The sequence below is a fragment of the Cygnus atratus genome, chromosome 7 (genome assembly GCF_013377495.2).
Source record: "Cygnus atratus isolate AKBS03 ecotype Queensland, Australia chromosome 7, CAtr_DNAZoo_HiC_assembly, whole genome shotgun sequence".
Classification (NCBI taxonomy): Eukaryota; Metazoa; Chordata; class Aves; order Anseriformes; family Anatidae; genus Cygnus; species Cygnus atratus.
In genome coordinates, this window is record NC_066368.1 from 36717063 (window position 1) to 36733084 (window position 16022).

Below are 16022 nucleotides of genomic sequence, written 5' to 3' on the forward strand. Positions count from 1 at the left end.
CACACCAAGGCAAGCGGTGGCCTTACCCTAAACGTATAGCTCAGTTAAAGCTGTCAGTCTGGAAGCCTCTACTAAATTTGGAAGTGCTCTTCAGATTACATCCTCCAGCTGCTGGAGAGATTTTCTTACAAACAGTTGGCAACTTAAATACCTCGAGCCTCCTTGGAAACTGCCTCTATCACAGCTTTCAAGCCCAGATAGCTTTACCTCAGCCATCGCTGTATTTGATTCATACCATCTATATCCCACAGTGCTCCTAGCAATTGATAAATTATGACTCCAGTGAGACTATCGTGTTAAACACCAAGGAAGAAAGAATGATGACAGTAATACTTGTCATTTGTGTGGAGATGCAGCAACACAAAACCCTCTCTCAAACATATGTTATCTTGGAGGAATCTTTCTGAGGGATAGGCTTTCTGAGAAACGTTTATGGCTTTTGAATACATGATAGGCATGAACTTGACATGACCTACTTTGGCCAAGCCCTGGGCTTCAGCCTGGTCTTTTACCGTCGCAAATCAAACAGTCTATCTGAAGTGCAGTCAGACTGATATCTCCAGATGACAAGGGTACAGCACATACCAGCTTGAGGGAAAAAAAACAAAACAAAACAAAAAAAAACACAGGATGCAAAGCACTTTGTTCTCAAGATTGAAAAATGTGTTTTTTACTAAAGCTAGGGGAAAACAGCTATGCTCTACCCATACACAAAAGCTAATAAAATACCTGGGACGATTAAAATATTGCAAACATCATTGAAACGGGAGCACTGACATCCTTCTATGGTACCAAAAATCTCTCCATTATCTTGGCATTGGAAAATTGTAAGGAAAAAAAAGGATATAAGGGATTTCTACTAGGACGCCAGTTTGATATCCTAGACATAAGAGTTATTTTTCCCTTCTGACTTCCCAGAGCATCATGCTGCAGGGTTTCATGTTGTCCCAGCTCAGCCTTCACACCATCCTCTCAGCTTGATATCGCACCAATGTACTGCCAAATGGTAAAATTGCATTGACATTTGATTTTTTTCTTATTTAATTAAATACTGTGGTGTTGGAAAATTGGATAAAAGGACTTCAAAAAGGATTCCAAGGACTGTTACAGGATCGGTCTCTAAAGGCCCTCTCCTCAGCATGGCACCAAACAGCACTAATTATGTTATGGAGAAGGCTGTAGCCAGTGAATTAACTGAAAAACAACCGAAGTGTTCACAGCATATACAGCCCAAACAGGCATCCACTGATGGGAAGAGAGGAAGCCTAATCAGACAACAAGGAGATGTTCTCTGACCTCTCACAGGACCACTTTCCCTTTTTCCAGGGATGTTCCCTAAACATTGCACAGCAACAAACCATCAACCTGGCCGTTCTCTTAGTCCCACTGCTGCAAAGTCACTTCTGGTTTTCAGAAAGGGGGTTACAGAGAGGGGCATGGTGCGGTGACATGCACAGCCTGCGTCTAGGTCGCTAGGCCATCTGAATGACCTTTTGCTTTGTGATAGGCATCTGATGGCAATTCTCCTGCTATTCATAATTAAGGAAATTTTATTACACACTGGAACTCAAATTACAGTTGTAGTACAAACCAATTCAAAATTAATCTAAATATAATGGTAAAATTTCTCCTACATTAATACATAATAATTACTACAATATAACTCTAGTAGGTCAAAGATCAGGAATATTTCATAGGAATATCATTCAGAGGCAGGCATTTTAAAATTGTATTGCTCATGCATATGACACTTCACAGAAATAAATTCACCACAAAAAATATAGAGAGGAATTAAGCTGAGACTCATTAAAAACATATTTTTAAAATGAAGAGCCATATTATTACATATAATAATTTTCCCTTCATACTAATTTGTTTTAATCTATTCATACTCCTTATAAAACATTACACAATTTTATTCATATCATTGTTTTCTTTAAAAATGTGCATTTCAGTAAATGACACTTGCATGTATAAATTTAGTGAGTTAAAATGTTAGACTGACACTAGAACTGAGCAGTCATTTATTCAGAAAAAAATGCCTTGTTTTCCTGTCTGTAAATTTTATATGGAAAGCTGTGATTTTTTTTCAGCGCATTCATTATTCAACATATTAACTGAATAGTCCTACAGAGACTTCTCTGCTTTTGAATCATTCACAGCCTGTTAGTTCCAATTATTTCACATTTGAAATTTGAGCCCTAGTCCTTAGTTTTTATTGGGCATAGAGTTTACATGAACCGATTCTGTTCTCCAGTTGAACAAATGTGACCAGACTGCAGATGGACTAAGTTTCATACACAACTTCCGCAGTTCACGTCTGTATTTCAACAGGAGTAAATTCCTTAGCTTGAATACAAGATCAATGCAAGCACCAGCTCAAAGTCAGCTTAGCATAGTTCTGAAGCAGCACACCCACCTTACAAAGAAAACCATTATTCCACAACTTTTGGAATCCATGCAGTAAGCGAAGCACACACTGCCTCTTCTCGCCTTGTCTACACAGTTATGTTCACTTCTAGAAAGACAACTTTAAAAAAAAAAATATCTCCAACAGAGCAGTTCTCCTAAGGTTTGCCACACTTCAGAGCTGTCCCCCCAGGCTGTTACAGGGATGGGGTTATGGACCTGGAAAGCACAGCTCCTGGAAGGGCCACACAAACACAGCAACACTACCAGCACTCTTGGTCAGTGCCCTGTAATTCTCTGCTCACACAAAGCTTAGCAAAGCAAGGCTGACAGCAGCCTTCAGTCCGCTGAGGCAAGGTAACATGAAAATCTAAGTATTTATACAGTGGAGAGGGCAAGAGGAAGGGATAACAGGCAGCAGTAAATAAGGAACAAAACCCAAAACAGTTGAAAGCAGCTTTATAGGGAGTGAGAAGTGCCCTAGAGTGGTCATTAGCCACACTGCAAGGAATGAGATACATCAAAAAAGGGGAACATTTGCTGCAGATATTATGAGGTGGGAAGGATTGGAGGAGGCTGTTATTCCTGAAACATTTTAATGAACTGGCAGATGGCCTTGTGGTCAGGACACAGGAAATGCGAGTCCCATTTCTGCTGCAGACCTCCTGTGTGGGATCAGAGAGTCACACAGGTGTCTGGGATCACCAGCAGGAGCCGGGGCAGAGCTGGTACAGGGACACCAGGGTGGCCAGTATCAAAGAAGCTATCAAAATTGATGGGGAATGTCCGTTCCAGTATGGGAATCCCTCCATGCCTCCTCTTGCATAAAGCCATCTGAAATGGGCAAGAACATCTGCTTTTGTTTTCACAGTAAAAGCTGACACTGGAGGAGATATGCACATTTGGAAGTGGAGCACATTCCAGAGTGGAGCTCTTTGTAACACAAACAATACAAGACCATCCTGGGAATGTTGTTTTTTGGTGAAAACATATTGTATTTTAAAAGGAGGAGACTGCCTGGGAAGGTGGCAGAAGAAGGTGTACTGAAATAAGAGGGTGCCCCCCTGACAGCTGGGTGGCAAGGCGAGTCACCCCAAGGGCACAGCCAAAGGGTGGCTTCTGGCTGGCGTTCACTGACCTAACACCAACACAGCGGTCACTGCTTCCCTCCCTCCTTGGTTGGCCAGTTTCTCCTTCAGCGAAACAGTGGATTAATATAAAGGTGCCAAAAGCTCCCAAAGCGGGCTAGCCTTCACCTTCTCTCTGCCTGTGTGTGTGAAGATAGACATTTTTAAACAACGTGACATCAAAATGTGACTTTAGGGCTGGTGAAAGCACCTTGATGGGACACCAGGAAAACCTTTCACCACAGCTATTTTTGGTTGGGAAAAAAATTGTCAATGGATGTGCTTAAACGTAAACACAACCTATTAGTACATGACAGCTGTTCAGCACAGAGATGGAAGGTTTCGGGTCTGCTGTCCTGTACTGTTTTACCCCACACCACCTCTCTAATCATTTGCGCAAAGCACATTCAGCAGTCGATGGCAGAACAAGATTTTGACTCATTGACTACAAATTCATCCAAGTCCTAGACAGATACTGCTGGTCTAAAGCTGCCTGAGTTGACAGACTTTGCAATATCTCTGCAATGCAGATACTTGACTAGTTTTTAGAACACAGAAGCAGACTTTTAAAAATAATTTCTTAAAACAGAACTCTGGTAAAAATGCAGTTTCTATTCTCCTCCTCAAAAATCCTCCCAACAGCTCAAATCTGCATCTAACACATGGAACTACTATTTCAAAATAAATGTACCACATGGAAATAGAGTAATTCCAGAAATAAATTGATTTCTAAAAATAAAATAAAATAAAATAAAATAAAATAAAATTATCCTCATAATTAAAGTATTTATTTCAGGAAAGCAGAGGAATGCAAATGAAACAACCTATAAAAAACCCTATAGGAATGCTCATGAATGGCAGCTAGAATCAGTCTAACTTACTCATGCAGATTCTTTCTATCATGAATGTTTGTCATCAGGACAGCAAGTATGGCTGGTAACTACCATTAGAAAGAACCAAAATACTCATTATGGTTTCCTGTATTGAATCAGACAATTCAGAGTTAGCCTGTGAATAAGATTTTGCATGCCCAACTCTATTCAACTCAGCTCAGCTTGTTGATTACAAATTATAAAAGACAACTTAGATGAAGAATATATAAGCAAGTTCTAGTTGCAAGGTTAAAGGAAAAGTGCAGCATATCAAATTCATAACTTGTTTGTATACCCACCGAGTAGCTACAGTTACATGATACATTTTCCATAGCATTACCTCTGTCCATTAAAAGCAGAACTCCTCTCATGCTGGCCTATCAAGGAATGGGCTGTTTTGCTGCAGTAACAATAGTGTCTAAAATTCCAAATAGGAAGAGGGAAAGTTTCTATTACTATGGAGGGAGGGAAAATAAAACAAAACAACACAACTTTAAAAACATAATCATGAAGTTATAATCAACTGTTTGACAAATCTAGGAAAAAGTGTTGAGTAATCAGATCAAAATAAGCTTACTGAGTACCTGACCCTAGCAGTTTGCAAAAGCTTTAGCATCCAATTTGCCATAATAATATAAAAATTTATTTTAGAAGCACATGCTGCATGCGAAGTCATTGTCTGAACCCCACCATGGGACCACATGAGCCACAGGACTGTCATGGATTAGACTGCAACAGTATTCGCAAATTCCAGTCATGGCCTCTGCTGTGATAAATCTCAAAACAGAGAAGACAGATAATCTCTGCCCCAAAGAGCTCACTATTGTAATCCTGGGCAAATTTTGTGAAGGGGTGAGGGAAGGTGAGGAGAAGTGAGGATGACCTCAGAAATGTCTCTGGCTGGTGGTGAACTTCTGCCCTCCCCCTTTCAGGGTGGCCTGAGACTCGCTGTGCAGCAGGGACTTGCTGCGCCCCACAATAAGAAGAGCCTCAAGCTGGACTCGGGGAAGCCAGAGCAGCGATGAGACACCATCCCTGGAGGAGCTGCGGTGCCTGCTCTGGACATGGGCATGCCCCACTGGGCACGTGGATGAAGTCTGGCCAAACCTTTACATGGGAGACCTGTAAGAGAGACAGAAGGGTTGAAGGTGTTGATGAAACTCTTAGCCCCCACCCTATCCCTGACCAAATCCTCCACTCTATTTAAAAAGAGAGCTAGGCACTAATCTGGGGACTCCTCACAGTAAGTCTAATTGTTGAGCAAGGTTGAACTGTGCTTTAGATTCCACAGCAAACTTAGCATCCTGATAATCCCCCCCAGGAGAACACTCCCCCTCCTGATTTCTCCTCCTGCTTTAGCACAGGAGGCCCACACTGCTGCAGCCTGGTGGGGCCACAGCATCACTACTGAAGGCGGCCGCACCATGGCCATGTTAAACAAACACCCCCTGGTTTTCACTTCATACTGCCAGATGGCATCAGTCCCCTGACCTGACGGATGCTCAGCAGAGGTGACTTGGTGGGAGAGCAAACCAGAAAAACAGTTTTTGCACAAGTATTTCATCACCACAACCTTTTTATTTTTACTTATCTGAGAAGAACCTAAGCTGATGTTTGGGGAAAAAAATGGAAATGTAGGAAATATAACAGCCAGATTCTTAAAAAGCCAATTCTGTCTTGAAACTTTTTTGTGGACACTTTGGACCTAACTAACCCGTCAGAAAACAGCCAGTATGACCGGCTGTTGTAACAAACCGCACCATTAGCAGCCTGCTTTATCCCGCACTGCGATGCAGCAGGACGATACAAACCACCTTTCTTCATCTAGGTACATCGCTTGTGACAAAGCTCAGCTGAGCCAAATGGGCATTTCTCACATTGTGAATGCCGCTGCCGGGCGATTTCGCATTGACACCAGGCCCAAGTTCTACAAAGACCTGCCTGTGGATTACTATGGAATAGAAGCAGAGGACAACCCCAACTTTGATCTCAGCATTTACTGCTACCCAGTTGCTCGGTACATAAGAGCGGCACTGAACTCCCCAAGAGGTAACTAGATCATCTGTGCATGTGATGTACCTTCGGCATGCTCCTTGGTGTAGGAGCCAAGTAGGGCGAGATCAAATAGTACTCGGCATAAACTAACCACCTGCAGATGTGGGTAAGAACAGAGATACACAAACCAAGCAGTGTCACACCTGCCTCCCAGACTCCCACAGCGAGTCTGGGAAGCTGATGACACGAGCTGTAGAGAGACTGTAAGCTCCTTGTTACTGCAATCATTACCCTGTCCAGGAAAGGACAGAAGTGAAGCCATGCTGCTGTAGAAGTCTATTTCTAGCCCTCAGGAATGGCTCACATCATCCCCTCTTCACATATTCCTGCTCAGAAGCAAACTAGTTATTGCAGAGATCCCCCAAAACTTCTGCAGGACTCGGGGTAGGAAAGTCAAGGCTGTGCTCCCAGCACAGAGCAGGGCATCAGACACCGAGCAAGGGAACATGGCATGGCAGTGGCTCACCCTAGGGCATGAACGTCCTTGAAGGCTGGAAGGCAGGTGTCACTTGAGTGTGTTTTGCTGTTATTTGCTGCTTGTTTTGAAAACTGCATATTGGTGTGAGCTTCCTGCAGTTTACATGTTGTCTTTGTGCATGAAGGAAAAAAGCACTAGGAAGACAGTTGAATAGATGCGTATTTTCTCTGAAGGTAAAACAGGGAGGGTGCACTGAACAAGCATTCAAAGAGGTTTTCCCTGTCGGAATTGCTACTTAACATCTCTATTACCAAAAGACAACAGAATAGCAAACATCCCATACTAACTATACGGACATCCTGACCCAGGAGGAGGTGCATGCACTTGATCTTGCCAAATTAGTAATGGAGTTTAAAATAAAAGCTGGGATTGTGTAAAAAAACCATAATACAACAATCTATGCAAGTCTTAAGAACACAATATAGGAAAGAACGTGCTAGGAAGCAAATTGGTTGAAGAGAGCTTGTTTACCAAGTCTCCTGACTTGATAAAACCAGTTGGGACAATGTCATTTTATTGGTAAAAAACAGTCAGGAGATAACACTACAATGTTGCTAAGAAATAACCTTGAAATAGGAAGATAACTGGCAAAATCCTTGGACTTGCTAAACACTGTCCAGATATGATGCCAGAGACCTGGAGCTAATGGAGACTGTGCCTGTTAAGGACAAGCCTTCACAACGTCAGGTCTCCACTGTGCCACAGAACAGTATAGTTGCCTACTGAAAAGTGATTTATGAAGAGAACAGTTATGCACTCAGCAGACTGTTTTGCTTACATCATAGTGAGCTTTAATACTAGTGAGGGTTCCAAAATTTTAACTCCCCAGCCTGGTGATATGCATCTAGAAAATCTGATCTATACATCTAGAGATCTACGCTGGACAAGTTAGGAAAGGGAGACACAGTAACAGAAACCAGTGCACCTTTGTGCTAGATACACGAGTTTACTGCTGTTTGGAGTGCATAATCCACCCCAATAGAAAGCACTTGCCTTTGTGGAATTGAGGGTTGCATTTGGATATCAAAACCACTAACGTATTTGGGAAACTTGGATCTGCATCCATGCATAGTACAGCATATACTGTTTACAATTGAAGTCATTATTGGTGGTGCTCTGGGGAAAGGTAAGATCCAAAATCTCCTCATGAATGTGCAAAAGGAGTTTAAAATAATAGTAATAATTCCAAGATGATTGACAAAAGACAGAAAACAACAGATGAATCACAGTGGCCACAAAAGCAAGCAAAACCAGTGTTTTGCAAGATGCATACCCAAATACTCAAAGTTATGAACGCAGAACAAGTCAGGGCTCAAGGCAAACACAATGAACTCATCGTGTCTAGAGTTCCTATTTATCCCTACTCCTGTGCTTTTAGATATTGCTTTACTGAACTCCATATGGAAACAGGGCTCTGGGAACGGAGACAAGGTGAAATTCAATCATATGGAGTCCAGCTGTTGCTGACATTCATCATTTTAAGGAAAGTGCAACAGTTTGGAAAATATATAAACAAGATGTTCTAGAAGCATAATTTCCTGAAGTACAGAAATTTAGCAGCTATGCTAAATTTTAGCATCCATGACCTGTGAAGGGATGAGACAGGGAGGGGATTGTTACTTACATCATTTAGAAGAAGAGAAAAAAGCTGAATGTATTATAAGCAGTGATGCTGAACAAAAAATTATACCAGGTGACAAGAGGCCTGTTCATATTAAATTCAGGATGTAATGAGGTACTTCTGTTTGATTGAGAAGTCATTTAAGACTGCTGATTAACTACTACTAGTAAATTCAGCTTTTCTTTTTTTTTTTTTTTTAATGAAATTAAATGATCTTTTCTACCTGGGAGGATAAGTTAAAGTTAAGACTACACGAGCCACAAACATATTTAAAACTATGAATCAAATACTCATTAGAATCAAGTAAGAATTGTTTTCCCATCATGCTTGAAGCAAAATTCTGATGTTTTATTCCTCAAGTCCAGAGTGCAGCACAGACAGATTTACTCCAGATTTCTGTCTTAACTGAACAGATATTCAGTGATATCAATATCAATCTTGCCCATTTGCATGGGCATCTGTGTAGTTGCATTTTTTGGTAGAGCAGCTATACCTAAGCGTAAATCAGCAGAGTTTGATGAAGTCTAGCAAAAGGGGGAGAAAAAGCAAACTTGAGCACACAGTTGAAAGCATACCATGAAAACTACCAGACTAAAAGAGAAAGATTCCCAAGTAGGGAGCTCATCCTTTTATTGCCCTCCAAACATGTTTAAAACAGGCAGGTTTCAAGTCCCCCATTAACTTACTGAAATTGTAAACCCTCTCAAAGGCATTTCCCTTCTTCCACACCACTGGAGCAAATGAAGAGCCAAGCTCCCTCTCCTTCCTTTTTGTTGCTGTTGGTTGTTGGTTACGAAAGAAGCTTAACCAAGGAGAAAAGGGTTCCTCTCTCTGCCACAGGGACATCCCGTGCCTCACTTTAAGCTGCCTCTCCCCAGGAGATGACAGCCCTTACCTGTTCTGGGAGGCCTAGGAAGAAGGGGCAGGCCGCCATTTACAGCTCTCCTCAGGCTTCTTGCTGTTTAAAGAAGTGCAAACATAGACACTGGTGGATCGAGAAATAGACCATTGGTCCTGCACCTGGCTACAGGCTGGTGGCTAAAACATAACGAGAGATGAGGAAAGCAAGGTGGAGTGGGGAGAGCCCTTCTGAGCTCTGCTGCTGGTGGGCAGCGGGGCTCTGCTGGACCCAGAGGAGCGAGGGCAGCTGGGGCATTCGCTCTGGGTGACGGAGCTGGAGCCTGGTCTGAAGCCAAATTGAATCCATCCTGCAAGGAAGCAAGGGCTAGTTTGGGACATTTAGCTCAGTTAATGATGAGTAGCAAAAGGACAATAAGATATTATGTGTTTTAATGGCTAATTTGTTCAGCTACATTGAATTTCCCAACTTGAATTTGGCCAACAAAGTTGAATGTGCAAACTTTATCCCTACTGCAAACCCTTTGATGTCAGTAGAGTTACAGCAGGCATGAGCTGGATACAATATCCATAATCCGTTGTTAAAAACCAAGTGTTATTGTTCTGCACAAATCCCAGCCAGATGACAGTCATTGTCTGCCTCTGCAAAGAGTAGCTTGAGATGCGCGGTGCAACATTTCAAGTAAGGATTGCAAGATTTAATAATGCCAGAAGCTAAATGCCCCCACTTCTCCTCAGTTAATCCCATTATTCCTAAGGGATCCTGTTACACGCTGAGAGAAGGTTGCAACATGGCCCTCTAATGTGGGCTCAGTCCAACTTCTCTTTGGAGAGTATGTTAAAACAAAGGCTGGGGGGGGCAGAGTTGGAGGACATCAGCTTGTGGCACAGCTTCTGCGGTGCTGAAGATCTGGTTATAACCTCCCTGCCCATCCCATGACGGGGACACGCACCACAATGGCCATTGTGAAGGCTGCTCGCAAGGGCTTCCAGTGCTGCTTTCCCAGGCCCTGGTCCAGCAGCCACCCCAGGAAACCGAGCCGCAGCGCTGGGACGGGCGCAGCGCAGCTGCCTCCCGTGGGAGGCTGACGCCACGCTCCGGTACCGAGGTCGCTGCAGTCAGCCCACACACTGCAGACGTGCTCTGAGCGCTGCTCAGGCACAGTACGTCGTGGTGGGTTCAGTGTCACTTAACCCATTTACAGCTCCTGAGAAGGGATACGTCTCTGAGCCTGTAAAAGGAGCTGAAGAGCAACACAGCTTTTGTTTCCTGACTCAAGTTAAATATTCAATTTGTTTGCTGCAAATAATCACATAGTAAATTCAAATCTGCTTTCATTAGAGCAATTTTACGTTAATCAAATCATTTCACATGACTGATTTATCTGCAACAAACCGTCATTTTATTGTCAGTGTACCAGCATTTATCATAACCTCTGTGCATGGTGAAAAAGGCTAGCTGTGGAATAAACACTGCACACATAAAAGAGGCGATATACCTGCACCCTCATGGGAACAAGTGTGTTAGAGAGCCATGCAGATTGGGTCTGAGGTTTGCAAAACTTTACATTACATTCAAAGACTTCTTCCTTCCCCCAGAGGTTTCGATGCCCAGTCCATCTCTGCTGGCACCAGGGCTGTTTTTGCTGCTTCCTTGGAGACTATATTTGTCCCTTTATTTCTCCTGAAGACATGTCTATCTTTAGGACTGAGCTCAGATTTCTCATGCCAGGATAATGAAAGGTGGCGGTGTCACATACGTTGCAGAATTGACACTTCTCTGAACCTGCTGCCCAGAGTAGGTTTTTACAACATATGCTCGTGCTCTCCAAGCATGTGGCTATGCGATCATCATTAGTCAGAACCAGAGCAGTTGCTAAATAAATACTCTATCACAAACAAAATGGGATTTAAGATGAAAAGCTGTGCACAAAGTATCCAGAATTAACACCCAGAGAGACAGGGGCAATCAGTCTGAGGTTTTTGGCTGGATCTAGTGTCATCATCCAACAGGGATATTTTTGTCTCACTTGAAACTCTACCAGCAACTACAACGCTCCCAAAACCATGGGTGAGCAAGCAGGGACAACCAGGGATGACAGGCTGGGCACGGGGCACAAGAAGCAGAGGGAAGAGGGGGCGGTTGTGCAGCCCCAGAGCTCGTGCCCCCTCACCTGGGTCCCATCACAAGCAGGCTGTGCAGCTCTGAACGTTTTTCTCTGCCACCTCTGCATGCCACCAGGCTGAGGGCTAAGCCCAAAACTCACAGGCACAACCACAGATGCTGGGATGCAGTTATGAACTTTCTGTCCCCAGCCATTAAAAGCCCTGCTATGCCCCACCAGTGCCACAGCAGCTCTGCCCAGACAGGCTGTGCACACCCGCTTGCTCAGCCCCAGCATCAGCACTGCTCCCGGCTCTGCTCCAGCTCCATGAACCCCACCACTTGGCCCCCTGGTATAACTGAACCTCTCTCTCCATTTTCCAGGCAAAGTACTAGTTCACTGCGCAATGGGAATCAGTCGATCCGCAACTCTTGTCCTTGCCTTCTTAATGATCTGCGAGAACATGTCCCTCACTGACGCAATTCAGGCTGTGCGCTCACAGAGGGATCTGCCCCAACTCCGGCTTCCTCGAGCAGCTTCGGGAGCTGGACCTCCAGCTAGAGAGGGACAAACACAGAGGAACAGAGCCCTCAGGGCCTGTCTCCTGCCACCAGACCCAGAGACACTGCCCAAGCTGAAGATGGGGCACAGATGCTGCGGGGACTTAGCTGTAGCTGCACTGAGAAACTCCTCTGGAAACGGCTGGTAGAAGCTCGGTATGTATTTTTTGGATAAGCCCACTAATTGAAAGAAAATGAAATAAAGAGGGATTCATACTGGAAATTTCGCCCACCTGGGCCTGTTTCTTTAACAACCTGCTGTGCAGGGCACAGGGAGCAGTTGGGTTTTCGTGCAGAATTAAAAGGCAGCACAACCAACTTGAGGAGACTTTTTACTTGCTTATAATTGCATTTATATGGCAGGAGGGAAAATGGCTCAACTAGTAAACTAGAAAAAGAAACCATAAGGTTTTCAAGCAGTCTTTAACCTTTCACATCCAGCTGGCATAGGGCGGGACTGCAGGCTTGGTGAGCTGACATGCTCCTTCAGGCATGGTGACACGACCCAGGATCCAGCTCAGACTCGGGGATCTCTCTGTGACCAGCCACAGAAAGGGGCTCCTGTGGGGGCCTTCACTGATCCTCTCAGCTTCAAACGTACAGCGAGGGCACAGAATGCTAAGAGGGGCCAACAGGAGGGCCAGAGAGGGCAGAGTAGGCCAGAGAGGGCTGGCAGGAGGGCCAGGCAGATGCTGCATGCCAAGGCCATGCTGCCGGGAAGGAAGGGAGATCAGGAGTGAAGGGAGGCTGCTGCTCATGAAAGGAACATGCGTGGGCACACTGCCTGTGGGGTGGCAGTGCCAGGCGGGGATGTCCTTCTCTTGCCTGGAAACCCTGTGCTCCACATCACATTCCCTGGGTTTCCCTGCTACAACTGAAAGGCAGAACCTGGTGTCATTGTGTCAGAGCAAAAATGAGCAGTGCCTCTAACAAATCCAAAGTAGCAGCTCTGCTTTTCGATTACTCTTTTATGCCCAATTGGCCACATTTAATCTTGTGAAGAATTCGAAGCAGATATTTGCTTCAGTGCAATTACAGCCACATACAGAACATTGGCAAATGCAAACAATATAGAATTTCCACTTGACGGCAGATTAATTTGGTGTGATGTTTTCCCCTGAGATGCCTTAAAGGCTTGCAGTTCTGAAAGTACCATGCAGTTCATATTTATAGCACTAGGGATGGTGAACAGAGAGAGAAGCCATTCCCAACTGAAGTTTCTTTTGCCTCCATACATTAAAAAAAAAAATTAACTGAGCATAGCACATTTCCACTGCATTTCTCATAATGCAATATGGAAACCTGATTTCCCTGCAGAGCCCTACAGAGAAATTCAGGTGGTGTTTCTGCCTCCATAAATGCAGTAAGTAAAAAGCAAGCAACCTCCTCCCAGGGAACAGAGAGATGACTCTTCCCTCAGAACAGGTCCGATGCTCTGACACCGGAGTAAGTGGCCAGAAGGGAGGTCACAGCTAACGACGGAAAAATCAGTGGAGTTACAGCTTTCATAGGCCTCTTAACTGCTGCCACAGCAAGGAGGCTGGATTTCAGGGGGCCTGGTGGCTGGATCACTCCTGGCACCTGGGTCTGCCCCACCAAGCTCTGCCTGGGGACCCTTTCCTAATGGAAAGGTTCAGGCCATGCTGAAGCTGTTTTGTGAGCAGTCTTTTCAGCTGCCTTCAGCTCACTGCAGCGCCACTGATGCTGAGCCAAATGGCATTACATTAAAACACAAGGGGTGTATGAAACACTCAAGTCCAAAATCCGTGCATTATGCCCGTCAGGACAGGTCATAATTCCCAGTGAACTGCACACCTGGAAACATCTGCGGGTATTCATATAAAATGAACACCTCTTCAGAGGGACTGAACCTAAGTCTACCCTTGCTGAGGCCTCTCAGCCACTGCAGGACTGCTTCAGCTGGCCAGGGACAGCCGGAGATGCCCTGCCACATGGACCAGGAAGCCAGGGCACTGCCAAAGCAGGGCCACTGGCTAGGTGGCATGGCTGCAGGTGTATGGCAAAGGCCTGCAGCAGCACAGACGTGCCCCAGCTCACAGGTTGGTCACAACTCAGCAGCTGTCATCAAACCCACACAGGTTGCACACTCAAGTACCTTGCTGCCCCTGTGCTCTAGTCAAGCAGAAGTCTCTTAAAATTACAGCCAGAATCAAGTCAAACAATAAAAACTAAAACCAATATTGGGGGTGGTTCCAGTGTATCTTCTGCTGCAGTTTCCAGAACCAGAGTTGCTGGCTCACTGCAAGCTGCCAGCTCGCCCTGAGAAACAAGGAATAGATTCTTTCCCGACAGCTATCCCTGCTGCTAGTCAGGAGTCTGATCCTGGTGGGCAGCTGCCAATTTTGCTGCTGAGGACTCAGGTAGAGAAAAGTCCCACTTTCTCCCCCAGAGGTGCATGTCTTCTACATAGCCTGCCATTATCACACTTGTCCAGTGCACTAGCTAAATATTACCTGCCCAAAACCATGCTAGTAGATACAGGGATAGGTGATCAGATAGCAGACTCATACATATGGGCAAAGCAACATTTAGGCCATCATCTTTTCCATGCCTGTTTCTCAACCAGCACAGAGCAAGTGGTGAGGGTTATTTATGAACACCTCTGCTCTGAGTGCCCGTTGAGGAGTGACCTCCAGCACCGAGGAGGAGCTGTTGCCTTTCCCACCCAGGAAGCCCCTGAAGGAGGATGGCCATCTTAGCCCCATGTCAGACAAAGCACCTGGACTTAGCCTGAGCTTCAGCAGGATGTTTAGGGAAAAACACAACGGAATTGCTCTCCAGCCTCCAGAATTAGCACAAAAGTACAGGAATAGTTCTCTCAGTTAAGATATCATGCCTTCTGCAGCTTTTCCTCCCAGACTTTCAGCAATGATAAATACAGACAGTATTGCTGCGGGCATGTCTGCACTGCATTATTTATCCTTCAGATTTGCACTTAGGTTTTTATTTGTAAAAGGAAAGTGGGACCATAAATCTGTTCTGCAAAGAGCCACGGGAGGAGAGGATAGAAATTTTCAACAAGTTGCAGTGAAGGAGATCCTGCCAAGGATAGGTTTCTTATGGAAAGAAGTGCCAGCCAGGACACTGTCCAGGTACACGCCATGTGGTGCAGTGGCAACAGCTAAGAGTGTCAGCCTTTTCCTTGCAGGTGCAAGGAAATTTATGTTTCTGCATTACACGGGTTTGTTCCATGTGAGCCAGCGGCTCCCACTTCTGCTTGAGCTTTGGCACTGCACAACAAGACCAGGTGATTTTCTGCTGCCTAATTCTGTTGTTGGGACCAGATCTGCCCAGCTCCTGCCAGTCCCTCTAGATCTGCAAAGCACTGTCAAGTCCACTTGCCAGATGTTATCTTCCTCCTCCTATTTTCTATTTCATGTGTTTCCTTGATCACAAGGCTGAGGTACATCTTACTGCAGAGAGGAGCTTCAAAATAGCATGTGCTTCGCAAATCTACTTCATACCCTGACATTCAAAGAGTATCTGCAGCTCCTGAAGCCAAGTCAAAGAGGAATCTATGGCCTGCAAGGCTTTCAACAGTTAAGTTTTCCTCAAGCTACAATTATTTTGCTTATAAACTTGATCCTTGATCCGTTGCAGGAGGCTGTAGTTCTAATAAAGTCAAACAACTTGCTCTTTGCAGCGTACTATTTGTGGTACAAGCATCATTGAGTTATACCGCTCCCCCTCGCTGCTGCCTCCTGGAACCTCGTCTGTTTATACACTGAGAGCACTTTCAGGAAGTGCTCCTAAAAATACCCAGTGATGTTAGCTGAGGATCTGGCTCTGGCTCTCCTCCTCCTGCTTCTGTCTCCAGAACATCCCTCCATCACCCTCATGCTCAACAGCCCTGGCTATTCAAGCTGCCTTATTCCTGTCTCACCCTTTAAAAATCCCTTCTCTTCCTTGCTTCTCC

The 16022-nt window shown here is 44.8% G+C and overlaps 1 protein-coding gene across 1 annotated transcript; it reads left to right on the forward strand.

Moving 5' to 3' along the window:
- The first annotated feature begins 3045 nt into the window (after nt 1–3045).
- Nucleotides 3046–12163, forward strand: LOC118246667 (dual specificity protein phosphatase 13-like). The gene is given in 5 exon segments (XM_050711977.1): nt 3046–3203; nt 5341–5532; nt 6237–6457; nt 11909–12020; nt 12022–12163. Coding segments are annotated over 5 exon segments (825 nt in total).
- Nucleotides 12164–16022: the final 3859 nt, after the last annotated feature.